This window comes from Ascaphus truei, chromosome 4 (assembly GCF_040206685.1).
Source record: "Ascaphus truei isolate aAscTru1 chromosome 4, aAscTru1.hap1, whole genome shotgun sequence".
NCBI lineage: Eukaryota > Metazoa > Chordata > Amphibia > Anura > Ascaphidae > Ascaphus > Ascaphus truei.
Genome location: NC_134486.1, coordinates 112,137,544 through 112,152,506, shown reverse-complemented (window position 1 = coordinate 112,152,506; position 14,963 = coordinate 112,137,544). Strand labels below are relative to the sequence as shown.

Sequence of the window (14,963 nt, the reverse complement as noted above, 5' to 3'; positions counted from 1 at the left end):
TTTTTCGGGCGCCACGGCAATGCAGCATCAAATGACGCTGTGGGTCATGGGACGTGACGTCACATGGCCCCACAGTCATATGGTGCTCACCCCCATGGCAACGTGGTGTCAAATGACGCAGCGGGTGATGTGATGTCACATGATCCCGCTGCGTCATTTGACGCCAGAACAAAGGTAAGGGGGGGGAGAACAGGCAGGGGGACGCAGCGCCAAAAGTTTGCGCACCCCTGCTCTAGAACACCAAATGTTAAAATCGATAAGAAGTTAAGTGACACACTGTACTCATTTCCATGTCACTACCCAGATTCCCTGGCTGCAGTGGAAACAGTGTTTGCCAAGCGATAATGGAGAAAGACAGGGTTGCAGACCTGTTTGAGACATGCAATGGCACCACAAGTGGTATTTCCACTTACTATAGAACACCACAAACCTGTCCAATGCCCCTTTTCGTCTTCACCTCACATTTAACATGGCAGTCGTGAGGAAAAGGTAGGTTTGTTTTGCTTCAAAAGAAGTACATTAGGGAACCAGGGCCATTCTCAAAGCTCTTCCAGCCCTTCAGGCTCATAGATGACACCACTAATCAAAGGTGACCCTGTCTCACTCTTAAGAAGAAGATACAGGCGGTCCTCGGTTATCCGCCGGAATCCGTCCCACCGGCAGCCGTCGGATTACGGATCCAATGTTAAGCCGCAGCGATCGGCGTCTGATAATCCGTTCCGCCGTCGGATAAGGCATTCAGTGGGATAAATTATCTGGCGTCAGATAAGCCGTTCGGCGGATAACGGACCGTCGAATAGTGAGGACCACCTGTACTGACATCATTTGTTTTTAACCATTCAATGCCATTTTGTGTAGCTTCTTTATTGTATAAATACATTTAAAAAATGCTACTGCTAAATGAGAAGACATCAGGTTTCTTCATGTGGGAATGTGCATATTTCCTACTGAGCCTCTGTAAAGCTTACAGTGACAGCTAAACAGGGACATAAAACATAAGGGGCAAACACCTCATTATATTAATGAGCCTCTGGGGGAAATGCAGAGAAGTCATTAAATGGCGTTAAATCCAGGACAGATTTGTGCCACACTGGGAAAACGTTGGGTGCAAAACAAATCGTTTTCACTACGTTTAATAAGAATTAGACCTTTTATCTTAAAAAAAACAATTTTTAATATGTATGATGCATTTTAAAAACTTATTTTAAAAATTTTTTTTGAAAATGATACCATGAGGTTAATGGTGGGTTTTTATTGCCTTTGTCTCTGTCTAATCCCTAATCATTTAGCATAAATTCAATTTATGGGGAGGAGCAAACAAGATTCTCAATCATTTTTAATTTAGAGCACCCACTGTAATTGTAAACAGATTAGAATTGTAAAACATGCCAACGTTTTTAAATCGGTTTATCGTGTTATAAAATGTACCAATTGCATTATTCTAAACATTTCAACATATCACTTAATTTGTTGAGATTGGTCCTTTTTGAAACTATGGCCCATTTGTACTAAGTGGTGCTAGGCCACGAGACAGCGTCTGCACCAGGAAGATGAATAGGCCATTGGCGTCTTATGCGATAGCATTGCTTTGTAAATATGGGCCTAAAGCGTTAGAGTCCTTAATGCCACCATATACTATGGTGTTTCTCAACCCTCTCCTCCACATTCTCCATCCAGACCAGATTCGGAGAATAATCAATGACGTACAACCACGTGTTTGTACTTCTGTACTAATATGTGAATGTGTGATTAGCTGGTTATCCTAAAACATGGCCTGGCGGGGGTGTTCCGAGGAGAGGCTGTGCGAAATATTGATTTAGAGTGCCTGGTCCCCAAAGGCACTGAGAGGGTGGCCCAAAATGTCACGTTTTCTATTCAAATGCTTTGTGACTTGGTTAGGTTTTTTATTGTTGTTATGGAGTAGGTGAAATAAATCTGTGAAATTGTATTTGTCGATTCTGATGGGTACAATACTTGAATGAGCCGATTTTAAGTAAACAGATAATGTCAATAGTGAATAAATATAATCGGGTTAACTGAAGGCATAATCGTACATGATCGTGTGAAGACATAAAGGTGGTGGAGAAAAGGCAGTATTGGGGAGAGGAAAAACAACCAGTAGGATGAACCAAAAAGGATATGTATTACCTCAGAGAGACAGCCCGGTTTGGAAGTTCTTCCCCGATGCCTAATATAGTAACGGTAGGGTTCTTCAGCTGCTCCCGTGGTGTACCGTCTCTGGTCCCGCTGGCGTGTCTTCAACGGCTCTTGCGCAGTAGAGATGTACTGTGTAGCAATGGATCGGTAGCGCCTCCAGGCGTTGCTCCAATCGGAAAGTGTTGCAATGAAGCAGGAAAAAGATTGGTGGGACTGCAAGCCCCTGAAAAATGAAATCTCACCGGGTTTGATACAAAAATTAAAAAAAAGTTTAGTGTTGCATACTAAAAAACAAATAACACAAATACAAACAAAACAAAAACTCTCCTCCCACGCGTTTCACGCCCGTAAGGTGCTTTCTCAAGGAGTACTCCTTGAGAAAGCGCCTTATGGGCGTGAAACGCGTGGGAGGAGAGGTTTTGTTTGAATATGTGTTACTTGTTTTTTGCTATGCAACATTAAACTTTTTTTATTTTTGTATCAAACCCAGTGAGATTTCATTTTTCAGGGGCTTGCAGTCCCACTAATCTCTTTGCTGCTTCATTGATTCTGATGGGTAATCTACTTTTTTTTATGAATAGCATGTGAATACTTCGTTTTACAGAAAGAAACAAATTAGTGTACAGGTCTACTAAAATGATCTGTATTGTACTGAGGAAAACGAATACATCTTTGCAACTGAAATAATAACTTTTTTTTCGCCCTTCAAGTTTCCTTTAAGATGATACGTTGGTTAAATGCTGCAAATTAAAAAAAATGTTTTAATAAAAAGCTATATTCGTACAAATTCCAAGATATCACAGTTTAATAAACATGGCCATATGTCGCAACAATGAGATGGAAAAAATAGTTTAACAATACTGACTATCACTTAATACTAGATATGCCTTCAATTCTCATAGAATTGTTGTAGGTGGTGATGGCTTTTAACAGACCAACATAACAGTTCTTCATAGATTAAATTCAAGTGTACAGAGCTTTCCAAACCTCATAGGTTGCTTCTTCAAATGTTCTGAGGAAGTCGTGTTAGAAGGAAAGATATATATATATATATATATATATATATATATATATATATCTTATTATATATTTGTGAAAGCACTGTATGCCTGTCTGCATCTTCCTGTGTCCCTAGGGGAAATCTCATTGGTCCCTTGAGCCGCCCGCCCCACACCTCTCATTGGCCTGAGGCGGAATGACGACACACACGCACACACACTCTGTTGCTTGGCCTCACTCTCCCCCGTCAGTTGGACCGTAGCTCACCTTCCACACCCCCCCCCCCCTCCTCTCCCGGTGCCCCTCACTCTCTCCCCCATCCCCACCTCACCCAAATCCCCACGCTCCGCAACATCCCCAGCCGCACCATCACCCTCACCGTGCGCCGCTCCCGGAGAGGGGAAGCGCGGCCCTCCTGCTCAGCAGCAAACTCCAGGCTCCTCCCCCCTCGCTCACAACGAGGAAAAGCGCGGCGCGGCCCGGGCCTCCTGCACTCCCCCTCACGTTCGCCGGCTCCCGGAGAGGGGAAGCGCGGCCCTCCTGCTCAGCAGCAAACTCCAGGCTCCTCCCCCCTCGCTCACAACGAGGGAAGGAGGGGAGGCGCGGCCCGGGCCTCCTGCACTCCCCCTCACGTGCGCCGGCTCTCGGACGGAGGGGAAGCGCGGCGCGGGCCTCCTCCTCACGTGCACCGGCTCCCAGACGGAGGGTAAGCGCGGCGCGGGCCTCCTGCCACTCTTGCCCCCCCCCGCCAGCTTCCCGAACTCACCTCCTGCCCCAGCCAGATGCCACGGGGTCAAGGTAAGTCACCCACCGTCTCCCACCCACGCACTGTCACCCAGTCACCCACACACCCACCCAGTCACCCAGTCACTTTCACCCAGTCACCCACTTTCACCCAGACACCCACTCACCCACCCACTCAGTCACCCACCCACTCACTCAGTCACCCACCCACTCACTTAGTCACCCACCCACTCACTTAGTCACCCACCCACTCAGTCACACACCCACCCACCCAGTCACCCAGACACCCAGTCACTTTCACTCAGTCACCCACCCACTCACTCAGTCACCCACCCACTCAGTCACCCACCCATTCAGTCAGTCACCCAGTCACCCACCCATTCAGTCAGTCACCCAGTCACCCACCCGTTCAGTCAGTTACCCAGTCACTCACCCATTCAGTCACCCACCCATTCAGTCAGTCACCCAGTCACCCACCCATTCAGTCAGTCACCCAGTCACCCGGGGGAAGCCCAACCCTGTCATCCGCCCCCCCCCCCCCCCCCAAATTACATCCCGGGCAACGCCGGGTCTCTCAGCTAGTGTGTGTGTGTGTGTGTGTGTGTGTGTGTGTGTGTGTGTGTGTTGAGAAAAACTTTGTAGGGAGTTTTCAAGTGGAATGTAGAGATGATGAGCATCATTGAACAGGAGCAAAGTATGTTAGGGCTGGGACCCGCTGCGCCGGGCGGCCGCGTGAGCGTTCCCCACCAGCAGGGGAATCCTTCTGAGCAGGTCCCAGTCCCCCCTCGCTGCACAGCTCACTACGCGCTGTGACGTGTCAGCCGCCAGGGGATGCAAGAAAATTGTGATCCCGAGCGGTGACGTGTCACGTGGTGCGCTGATGAGCCTATCAGCGGCGGGAGCTGTCAGACAGCTTCCTCCACAAGGTAGAGGGTGGTGTGTGTGTGTGTGTGTGTGTGTGTGTGTGTGTGTGTGTGTGTATGTGTGTGTGTGTGTGTGTGTGTGTGTGTGTGGCATTTGTGGGGGAAGGGGGAGGGAGCGGGAGCTGCTTACCTTCCAGCAGCCCGCAGCAGCTCCCTCCTGCAGCCCGGGAGACCGAGCCCGTGGAGGAAGGGGGGAGTAGTGGGTCCCTCCGCTCAAACCACGCCCCCTCCCACTCCCGCCCCGGCTCCCTACAGACCGCATATCGCGGTCTGTGACTGTCAGCGCGTCGCCTGTCTACAGTGCGTGCGCGCTGACTGAGGGAGCGGGGCCTTAGCCTAAGGTGTCAGGGGTAGATGAATACCAGTTATGTGAAGAGGTGGCAGCTGTAATGTTCTCACCTTCTCTAAAATGTGGAGCAGGAAGTGGGTTAAATGTTGCCTTAGTGGATAATGGATCCATTATCTTGATTGAAAGCCCCCTATTCATTCTTTTGCCCCCATTTTCTTTACAGGATAGGAACCAGTGAGTACACCCATTGCCAAACCACACAATTCTTTTATATTTTTTTTGGTCTGGGACCCCACCCGGTTTCCGAGATACTTAACGGTGAAGTTACCGGGTTGAAATCTGCCTCCTGGCGAAACAAAATGGCTGCAAAATATCGGCTCCATATGGAGCTGCCACATGATCATTTGCGACTTTCGATTGGACGGCCATTTAAAGCCTCTTTAAAAACCATGAAGTAATGTATGTATCTCGGGAACCGCAGGGTCCACGGAGCTGAAAATAGCCTGGTTCAACCGGTTCTAATCACGTGCAAGAAGAGTGCGGTTAGCTACGGGGACTGCTGCTTTAAGTTGTTATTTTTAGAGCTCAGAAGGTTCTCTCGTGTGTATTTAAAAAAATGTGTCTTTGACAACTAATACTGGTAAGTTGGACGAGTGTCCTGCGTGTGAAAAGTGCTGTGCGCCAGGAGTTCTCATATTAATGCCTGATATGGTGAATGTGTGGTGATTCATCCTGCTCTGAAGGACCTGTTTGGTTTCTACAACAAACAGTGGGTTATGTTGATGCACTTTCTACATTGTATAAGATACACCACAGTCCTGGATTGCCCGACACAAAGGGATTCATATTCATTTTGTACACAATACACATAAGTAAAACTGGTACTTGTTAAGGTTGATTGAATTCAATGGAGCCAATTACACTAAGTTTATTTTTGTTTTGGTTTTTTTCACCGGTCATTTCTACCAAAAACATTTACACTAAGTTGTTTAAAAACGTTTGACCGAGTACATTGTGCTGCCCCATTAAATGAGGTAACGTATTTCATGGATATTTAGGCCCATATCTATTCAGCAGTCTTTTGACACACACTGGCGCTGGAAGACACCTTACAATCTATTGACTTCAGTGGGCTGTAAGGTGTCCTATATCAAAGCACTGTTTAGTAAACATGGCCCTTAACCCATTCCTTAACCCTTAAACATACATATTAATTGCCTGAAATGGAAAAATTCAGATGACTGTTTTTCTTAACCAGCCTGTCTTTAAGGAGAATGTGTCTTTTTGATAGTGGTAAAAACTCTTAGACCCCTCCCCAATATGCTGTGAAGCCATAATCCCTGTGCCGGAGAAGATTTTAGTTCCATTCATTTGAATGGAGTTCAGCTCTTCTCCAGTATAGGGAAGACGGCTTCACAGCATATTGAATAGGGGTCCTAGTGAATGCCGACTATTAACACTGATAGCGCAGTCTGAGACCAAATTGAACTAATGGTTTAATGGATGAAGGCGCGTATCTACCAAGCCGTGCTGTTCCATAAGACACTTTCCAGGGGCTGAAAGACACCATAATGCCGGTTAAAGCTCATTTAAGGTTCCTTCCACACCAGGAGGTGTCTTATGGAATAGCATCACTTGGTGAATACAGGCCCAAATGTAGTTAGTGACGCTCATCAGGTATTTTGGTGTCTTTAAAAAAAATAAGTCAGAAGTAAAAGTACTTTCCATTATTTTATAGAGTTGATGGACCGTCGTTCATAATTTATCCTGTTTCTTCTGCATGCTGTCAGCTTGTGGAAGCGGGCACCCTTCAGTAAATGAAACCCACCGAGGGCATTTAAAACTAAGACCAATCAATTTAAAGATAAATATACCCCCGGCATTAGCAGACTGTTCCGTAGATATTAGAAAGGATTACGTGCTGCTGTGTGCGCCCTGCCTTCCATCACACACACACACACACACACACACACACACACACACACACACACACACACACACACACACACACACACACACTGCAGGGTAAGATTACCCCGGTCACAGGAGAATACAGAGCGAGAGAAGAAATCGGTAGAGGAGACGGCCTTAGAGTCATTTTCATCTGAAATTGCTTCCGGGCACATAGATCTTAATGGCACATTTGTTTTCTAAGGCACTATACACAATATACGTCGTAGTGCTAACGCCCTGGGGCCCAAACCTGATACATACCGATTACCAATATATCACACATTTTATATATTTGTTAAATTATAGCTTAGACGTTTTGATGACTAAACCCATTTGAAGTGTTTTATGGATGTATTCCAGCCCAGGAAATACCTTAACCCGAAGTGTTATGAAATAGTAGTACATAGCACATTTGTATAGAGTTTTAAGGCACCAAAAACAAAGGGAAATAAATAGTTGTAGGTCGCATAAAGGGTCATATTTACTAAGCTTACTATCAAATAGAATGAAACTCGTAAGAGCGTTTTACCTTACTCATAGTTTAATGCATAGTTTAAATTGTACGGACATGTACTAGCAGCTGAGCCAGTCACTTACACATTACTCACTGCCTTGAGGAATGTAATAATTGGGTAACCTGATACAGATGCAATGACTTGTATTCCCGTGCAAATTATTCATGTTCTGGAATTGAAGTCATCGTGGATAATTAAGATGATACCATAGAATGGCGTATTTTGTTGGAATTTGAATATTCGTCCATTTCAGTTTTATAAAAACCTTAATGGCTTTCTAAATCGTTTAAATTGATTAAATATCTTCTGGTTTTAAATGGGGGTTTTTTTTATATGTAAATTATGATCTAAAAAAGCTGCAACATGCTCAACTACATTAGATATAAGGGAGTTGACTGGACTGTTCTTGCTGTTCTTACCATTCTTACTGTTCTTACGGTTCTTACTGTTCTTACCTGGTTCTAATAGATTTATGCTTCATTTTTTGTTTTAGTTCAACCATAAAACCCAAGGTGCCACCCCCTCTACCGCCAAAGGTTAGTACTTCTTATTTGAATCCTATGACATTTGCATATAACCCGCGGTTCCATTTGGGTTTGATTATGAGCCATGTGGTATTGTTCTAGTGTCAGATGTGTACCTTAAACGTTTTAGTGGTGGACGACCAATTCAAATCAGATTCCACCCACAGAATGCTTGAAATCTGTACATATCATAAAGATGGAAGCCAGATTTCCCATGATTCGGTTGATCTAAAGTAGAGTGTATGCCCTCTACTTATCTCCCTTCGTTGTGCTTCCAGGTTTCCTTCTGCGCCACTGGTACCGTAAATAAAATCACATAATGGTGCTCATGGTAGGACATGGGTGGCAGATGGGGCTCCACACCTGCGATCAAGAAAAAGGCCCTGTATTAGCTGTAGGGAAAAAGGGGTAGGGTGGGTCAAAAGAGGAGGGCAAAGGGGGAACAAGGTGAGAAAATAATGGAATGAGGTGAAGAAAGTGGTGCATAAGTTGTGATGTTTGAGGTGGGGGACACATAAAGAAGTACAGTAGGAACAACACAGAGCAAGTTAGATGTTCTGAGGATAAAACAGATGGAGCTGGAAAGTATCTTAACTGCATATTTCTTCCTGGAACCACTTGAAGGCCAATGCAATGTTTTAGACATAAATGAGGCGGCTGGGTTGGTTTCAGCTCTTCCTGCAGCTCATTTAAACCCCTTCAACTCTGCTGGATCTTAATATTCGGTACACTTTGTATTCAGTTCCGTATTCAAAAGCTCAAAACCCAGACCCATAACATAATATATGTATATTTGAATTTGTGTCGAGTGGAGTGCTCCTGGGAAAGGGACCTCAAATATACAGCAGTAACAAAGAAACGCCAATGCACATCCTGTATGGCACATGATTTCGTTCATTTCTATATGTTGTTCTTCTCATAACTTTGGGTCATTTAGTTGAATCCTTTCACCAAAACATTTGAAACCTGCAACCACGTCAGGGTAAGACCCTATCAGCAGGTCCTACACTACAACATGTATACTGTGTCTTTTTGTATTTCTTCCACTGCATAGAGAGACGAGGAAACAAAACATTAGGATAATATTCTATCTTAATGCTCTACCTGAAAATCAAGTGACATGCTTGTCAGTACGGAATGTTTCTCAGTGACTACTGCCATTAGTCTTCTATGCTTGCATTGAAAGTAGAGCCGCTCTTGATTGCAAAAGTGGCCTGACAGTGGCACTGATACACAGCAGGATTAATTAATCACAACTGAAGTGCTTCTCAGATGAATCCTGTTCCCCTAATGCGAAAATCGCCTGGAGTTAGACCCGTTTTCTTGCTTTTCCTGCTGCTAAATTGACGTTTCAAGCTGTCCTTGCGAGCCATGCCTTTCTCCCTCCGTCTTTTGTTTACCTCTAAACATTTAAAGCCGAGATGAATGCATTAAAGGCAAATCAACCAGGAAAATGTGCATTAGCAGACTGTCCGGGAGATAATAGAAAGGCCTGCCCGCCTGCAGCTGCATGTGCACGGTCTCCCATCACACACACACTGCAGAGGAATATTCTCTCTGCCTCAGAGAGCAGGCCTGGAAATAACAGTCATCTCCAAGGGGAAAGAAATTGGCTCCAGGGCAGTTGTCGGAGGCTGAGATCTCAATGACCCCTGTCCTTTCTAAGGCCTCGGGCATGGTCAGCGCTTAGGCGCTGACCCGTGCTGAGGCGTGCTGCTGTTCGGCAGTGAGCCCTTGCAGCCGCAATGAGAGCGGCTTTAGCAAAGGCTTAAGAAATGCTTTAGCAGTGTCTTAAGAAATCTTTCGTATCGGCGCTCACGGGAGCAAGGGCCAGTCACGTGAGCGGTTCGCCCAATGAGGGCGAACCAGCTCCGTGACGTCACTGGCCCGCCCCCAGACACGCCCACGGACGGCGCGCGCTCTAAGGCCAGGGAAAGCACCGCTTTCCCTCAGCCTCAGCGCGCCTCCGCACAGGCGAAGTGTCTATGGACTAAGCCTAAGGCTGCGGCCCCGCTGCCGCTGAGCTCGCTCATGCTTGGAGAGCGGTGATGTCACCAGCTCTCAAGCATGAGCGATCGCTGTCCTGCAACATTTTTAGAGCAGGAGTGGGGGGGCGTGGCAATTACGGGAGGGGGGGTGTCATTGGCTGTATAGGGGCTGTCTGTGTTTCTGTGTATCTCTCTCATATATATATATATATATATATATATATATATATCTCCCCCCTTCCTTCATCTCTCTCCCCCCCATTGCTCTCTCTCTCTCCCCCCCCATTGCTCTCTCTCCCCCCCCCCCCATTGCTCTCTTTCTCTCTCCCCCCCTTGCTCACTCCCCTCTCTCTCACCCTTCCCCTCTCTCTCTCCCCCCCTCTCCCTTCTCCCCCCCTCTCTCTCCCCCCCTCTCTCTCTCCCCCCTCTCTCCCTTCTCCCCCACCACACCACTCGGTTTGCCCCCCCCACCACACAGCAGCACTCCGTTTACCCCCCCCCTCTGTCCGTTTACCCCCCCTCTGTCCGTTTGCCCCTCCCCCTCTGTCCGTTTGCCCCCCCTCTGTCCGTTTGCCCCCCCTCTGTCCGTTTGCCCCCCTCTGTCCGTTTGCCCCCCCTCTGTCCGTTTGCCCCCCCCTCTGTCCGTTTGCCCCCTTCTGTCCGTTTGCCACCCCCTCTGTCCGTTTGCCACCCCCTCTGTCTGTTTGCCCCCCCTTTGTCCGTTTGCCCCCCTTTTGTCCGTTTGCCCCCCTTTTGTCCGTTTGCCCCCCCCCTCTGTCCGTTTGCCCCCCCCCTCTGTCCGTTTGCCCCCCCTCTGTCCGTTTGCCCCCCCCCTCTGTCCGTTTGCCCCCCCCCCTCTGTCCGTTTGCCCCCCCCCTCTGTCCGTTTGCCCCCCCCCCTCTGTCCGTTTGCCCCTCCCCTCTGTCCGTTTGGCCCCCCTCTGTCCGTTTGGCCCCCCCTCTGTCCGTTTGGCCCCTCTTCTGTCCGTTTGGCCCCCCCTCTGTCCGTTTGGCCCCCCCTCTGTCCGTTTGGCCCCCCCCTCTGTCCGTTTGCCCCTCCCCTCTGTCTGTTTGGCCCCCCCTCTGTCCGTTTGCCCCCCCTCTGTCCGTTTGCCCCCCCCCTCTGTCCGTTTGCCCCCCCCCTCTGTCCGTTTGCCCCCCCCTCTGTCCGTTTGCCCCCCCTCTGTCCGTTTGCCCCCCCCCTCTGTCCGTTTGCCCCCCCCTCTGTCCGTTTGCCCCCCCTCTGTCCGTTTGCCCCCCCCCTCTGTCCGTTTGCCCCCCCCCCCTGTCCGTTTGCCCCCCCCTGTCCGTTTGCCCCCCCCTGTCCGTTTGCCCCCCCCTGTCCGTTTGCCCCCCCTGTCCGTTTGCCCCCCCCCTGTCCGTTTGCCCCCTCTCTGTCCGTTTGCCCCCCCTCTGTCCGTTTGCCCCCCCTCTGTCCGTTTGCCCCCTCCCCCTCTGTCCGTTTGCCCCCTCCCCCTCTGTCCGTTTGCCCCCTCCCCCTCTGTCCGTTTGCCCCCTCCCCCTCTGTCCGTTTGCCCCCTCCCCCTCTGTCCGTTTGCCCCCTCCCCCTCTGTCCGTTTGCCCCCTCCCCCTCTGTCCGTTTGCCCCCTCCCCCTCTGTCCGTTTGCCCCCCCCTCTGTCCGTTTGCCCCCACCTCTGTCCGTTTGCCCCTCCCCTCTGTTCGTTTGGCCCCCCTCTGTCCGTTTGGCCCCCCCTCTGTCCGTTTGGCCCCCCCTCTGTCCGTTTGCCCCCCGCTCTGTCCGTTTGCCCCCCCCCCTCTGTCCGTTTGGCCCCCCTCTGTCCGTTTGCCCCTCCCCTCTGTCCGTTTGCCCCCCCCTCTGTCCGTTTGCCCCCCCCCTCTGTCCGTTTGCCCCACCCTCTGTCCGTTTGCCCCACCCTCTGTCCGTTTGCCCCCCCTCTGTCCGTTTGCCACCCCCTCTGTCTGTTTGCCCCCCTTTGTCCGTTTGCCCCCCCCTTGTCCGTTTGCCCCCCCCTCTGTCCGTTTGCCCCCCCTCTGTCCGTTTGCCCCCCCCTCTGTCCGTTTGCCCCCCCTCTGTCCGTTTGCCCCCCCCCCTGTCCGTTTGCCCCCCCCCTCTGTCCGTTTGCCCCCCCCCCTCTGTCCGTTTGGCCCCCCTCTGTCCGTTTGGCCCCCCTCTGTCCGTTTGGCCCCCCCCTCTGTCCGTTTGGCCCCTCTTCTGTCCGTTTGCCCCCCCCCCCTCTGTCCGTTTGGCCCCCCCCCTCTGTCCGTTTGGCCCCCATTATGTACGTTTGCTCCTCCCCTCTGTCCGTTTGGCCCCCCTCTGTCCGTTTGCCCCCCCTCTGTCCGTTTGCCCCCCCCTCTGTCCGTTTGCCCTCCCCTCTGTCCGTTTGCCCTCCCCTCTGTCCGTTTGGCCCCCCCTCTGTCCGTTTGCCCCCCCTCTGTCCGTTTGCCCCCCCTCTGTCCGTTTGCCCCCCCCCTGTCCGTTTGCCCCCCTGTCCTTTTGCCCCCCCCCCTGTCCGTTTGCCCCCCCCTGTCCGTTTGCCCCCCCTCTGTCCGTTTGCCCCCCCTCTGTCCGTTTGCCCCCCCCTCTGTCCGTTTGCCCCCCCTCTGTCCGTTTGCCCCTCCCCTCTGTCCATTTGCCCCTCCCCTCTGTCCATTTGCCCCTCCCCTCTGTCCGTTTGGCCCCCCCTCTGTCTGTTTGGCCCCCCTCTGTCCGTTTGGCCCCCCCTCTGTCCGTTTGCCCCCCCTCTGTCTGTTTGCCCCCCCTCTGTCTGTTTGCCCCCCCTCTGTCTGTTTGCCCCCCCCTCTGTCCGTTTGGCCCCCCTCTGTCCGTTTGCCCCTCCCCTCTGTCCGTTTGCCCCTCCACTCTGTCCGTTTGCCCCCCCCTCTGTCCGTTTGCCCCCCCTATGTCCGTTTGCCCCACCCTCTGTTCGTTTGCCCCCCCCTCTGTCCGTTTGCCCCCCCCCCCTCTGTCCGTTTGCCCCCCCCCCTTCTGTCCGTTTGCCCCCCTCCTTTCCACTTCTCTCTGCTGAATTCAGTGTCAGTGTGTGTTTAGAAAACAGAAAACCGGTGCCTCCAAGAATGTAAAGTATGTGAAATCTGACCAAATAGAGAGTCCAATCGGGGATGGCAAGTAATCCTGAGGGGAATCTTCAATGAAGTCTCACGAGGATGACAAACAAACATAAACAACAGAAAAGACAAAGGGAAAAATCATAGTGTAACTCAAAAAAACAAACACTGAAAAAGAATAACTAAAAGATTATTACAATTTTAATAAAATGCAATTACTAAATATAAAACAACAAACAAATGTCCGTTGGACTAAAGACACTGATGAGGCAGTACCATCCAGTAGGAGTAAAATTGAAATCCTACTTACAGCAAGGCTGAGTAAATAAGACCAATAGAGTAGCTGTCCTTCCTCCCCAGACCAGGAAACCTCTGCAGAAGATGAAATTATGTGTCCTCCAGAGCTCCACGCTGCCAGAACAACATGAGCGTCAGCGCTGCCCAGCGCCGCTCCCTGCACCATGACCCAGGCCTCGGGCATGGTCAGCGCTTAGGCGCTGACCTGTGCTGAGGTGCGCTGGTGCTTACCAGTGAGCCCCTGCAGCCACAATGAGAGCGTGGGTCTTATTAGAATTTTAGATTTAAGCGCTCAAGGGAGCGCAGGGCCGGTCACGTGAGCAGTTCGCCCAATGAGGGCGAACCAGCTCCGTGATGTCACTGGCCCACAGCCCCCCCCCCCCCCCGACATGCCCCCGGACGGGCGCTAACCAAGGCCCGCTTTCCCTCAGTGCGCCTCTGTACGGCTGCTACAACCTGGGACGCAGCCTCAGGTGCATAAATCAAGTCAGAATTAACATTGTGGGACACAATGAGTAGTAGCACCATGGTGCACATTAAAGGTGCAGTTCCTGAAAACAAAAAACAATTGAACAATCTATTTGGCTTCCTTAAAGGATCAGAAAATGAGGGTATTTTTTTTAATAGGTGGGAAGCAGGGATCTCCGGAGCTGAACCTCATTCATTTCATCTACAAAGACCCCCTCCTCCCTGAGGTACTTTCCTCCGTTGGGGGTGCCAGCTCCAATGGTTAAAAGATCCCGGTCACACGGGCATTTAAGCTGCCATTTTGATAGCCCCACACAGCCCTACCTACGGAAGTATTTTGGGATGCAGGGGGTCCCCGGAGCTGAAATTAATAATAATCGTTTGTTCTTGTATTGCGCTGCTAGTTTTTACGTAGCGCTTTACAGAAACATTTTGCAGACTAGTTTTTTTTTGTGGTGCCTGAGGCACAGGGAGATAAAGTGACTTGCCCGAGGTCACAAGGAGCCGACACCGAGAATTGAACCAGGTTCCCCTGCTTCAAACTCAGTGCCAGAGTCAGTGTCTTTACTCGCTGAGCCGCTCCTCTACCACAGTTCAGCTCCAGAGACTCCCTGCTTCAATACTTTAACTGTAAATCTCAAATTAAAAAAAAGGAATGCCGGGGTTAAACATGCCACTGTCATTAGTACACTGTGGTCCTCGGATGGACTGCCCCTTTAATAGGCAGGCACCAAGTAAGAGCTACCGTACCTGCTCCCACAAGAATATTCACATTGAAGATGTTTCTACCAAACTCCATAAATTAAACAAACAAGTAAGTTTGCATGTGAACAGAAAGATCTCCACCATCTAAATTTGTAGGACCGCGTCTTGGGGACGGCACCGCAACTATTGCAATTAAGAGAAACAGCTGCTGCTGTGTTAGGCCCCAATGAGTTTTGCAATAGCGCTTATTTCATCAGGGATGACCCGGCAATGCAAACGTTGTGATGTTTAAAGAGGCAATCTAAGCGGCACTTTAAAAAAAAAAATAGTTTTAATAGATGCAGCCTTTG

At 50.0% G+C, this 14,963-nt stretch overlaps 1 protein-coding gene across 8 annotated transcripts in view; it reads left to right on the top strand.

Moving 5' to 3' along the window:
• MAP4K3 (mitogen-activated protein kinase kinase kinase kinase 3) overlaps positions 1 to 14,963 on the top strand; it is a 264,180-nt gene that overhangs the window by 211,344 nt on the left and 37,873 nt on the right. For all 8 annotated transcript variants that reach the window (XM_075596465.1, XM_075596462.1, XM_075596466.1 and 5 more), the window contains one exon: positions 8,074 to 8,116. In XM_075596465.1, coding sequence (XP_075452580.1) covers positions 8,074 to 8,116 — 43 coding nt within the window. The remainder of the gene's footprint in view (positions 1 to 8,073; positions 8,117 to 14,963) is intronic.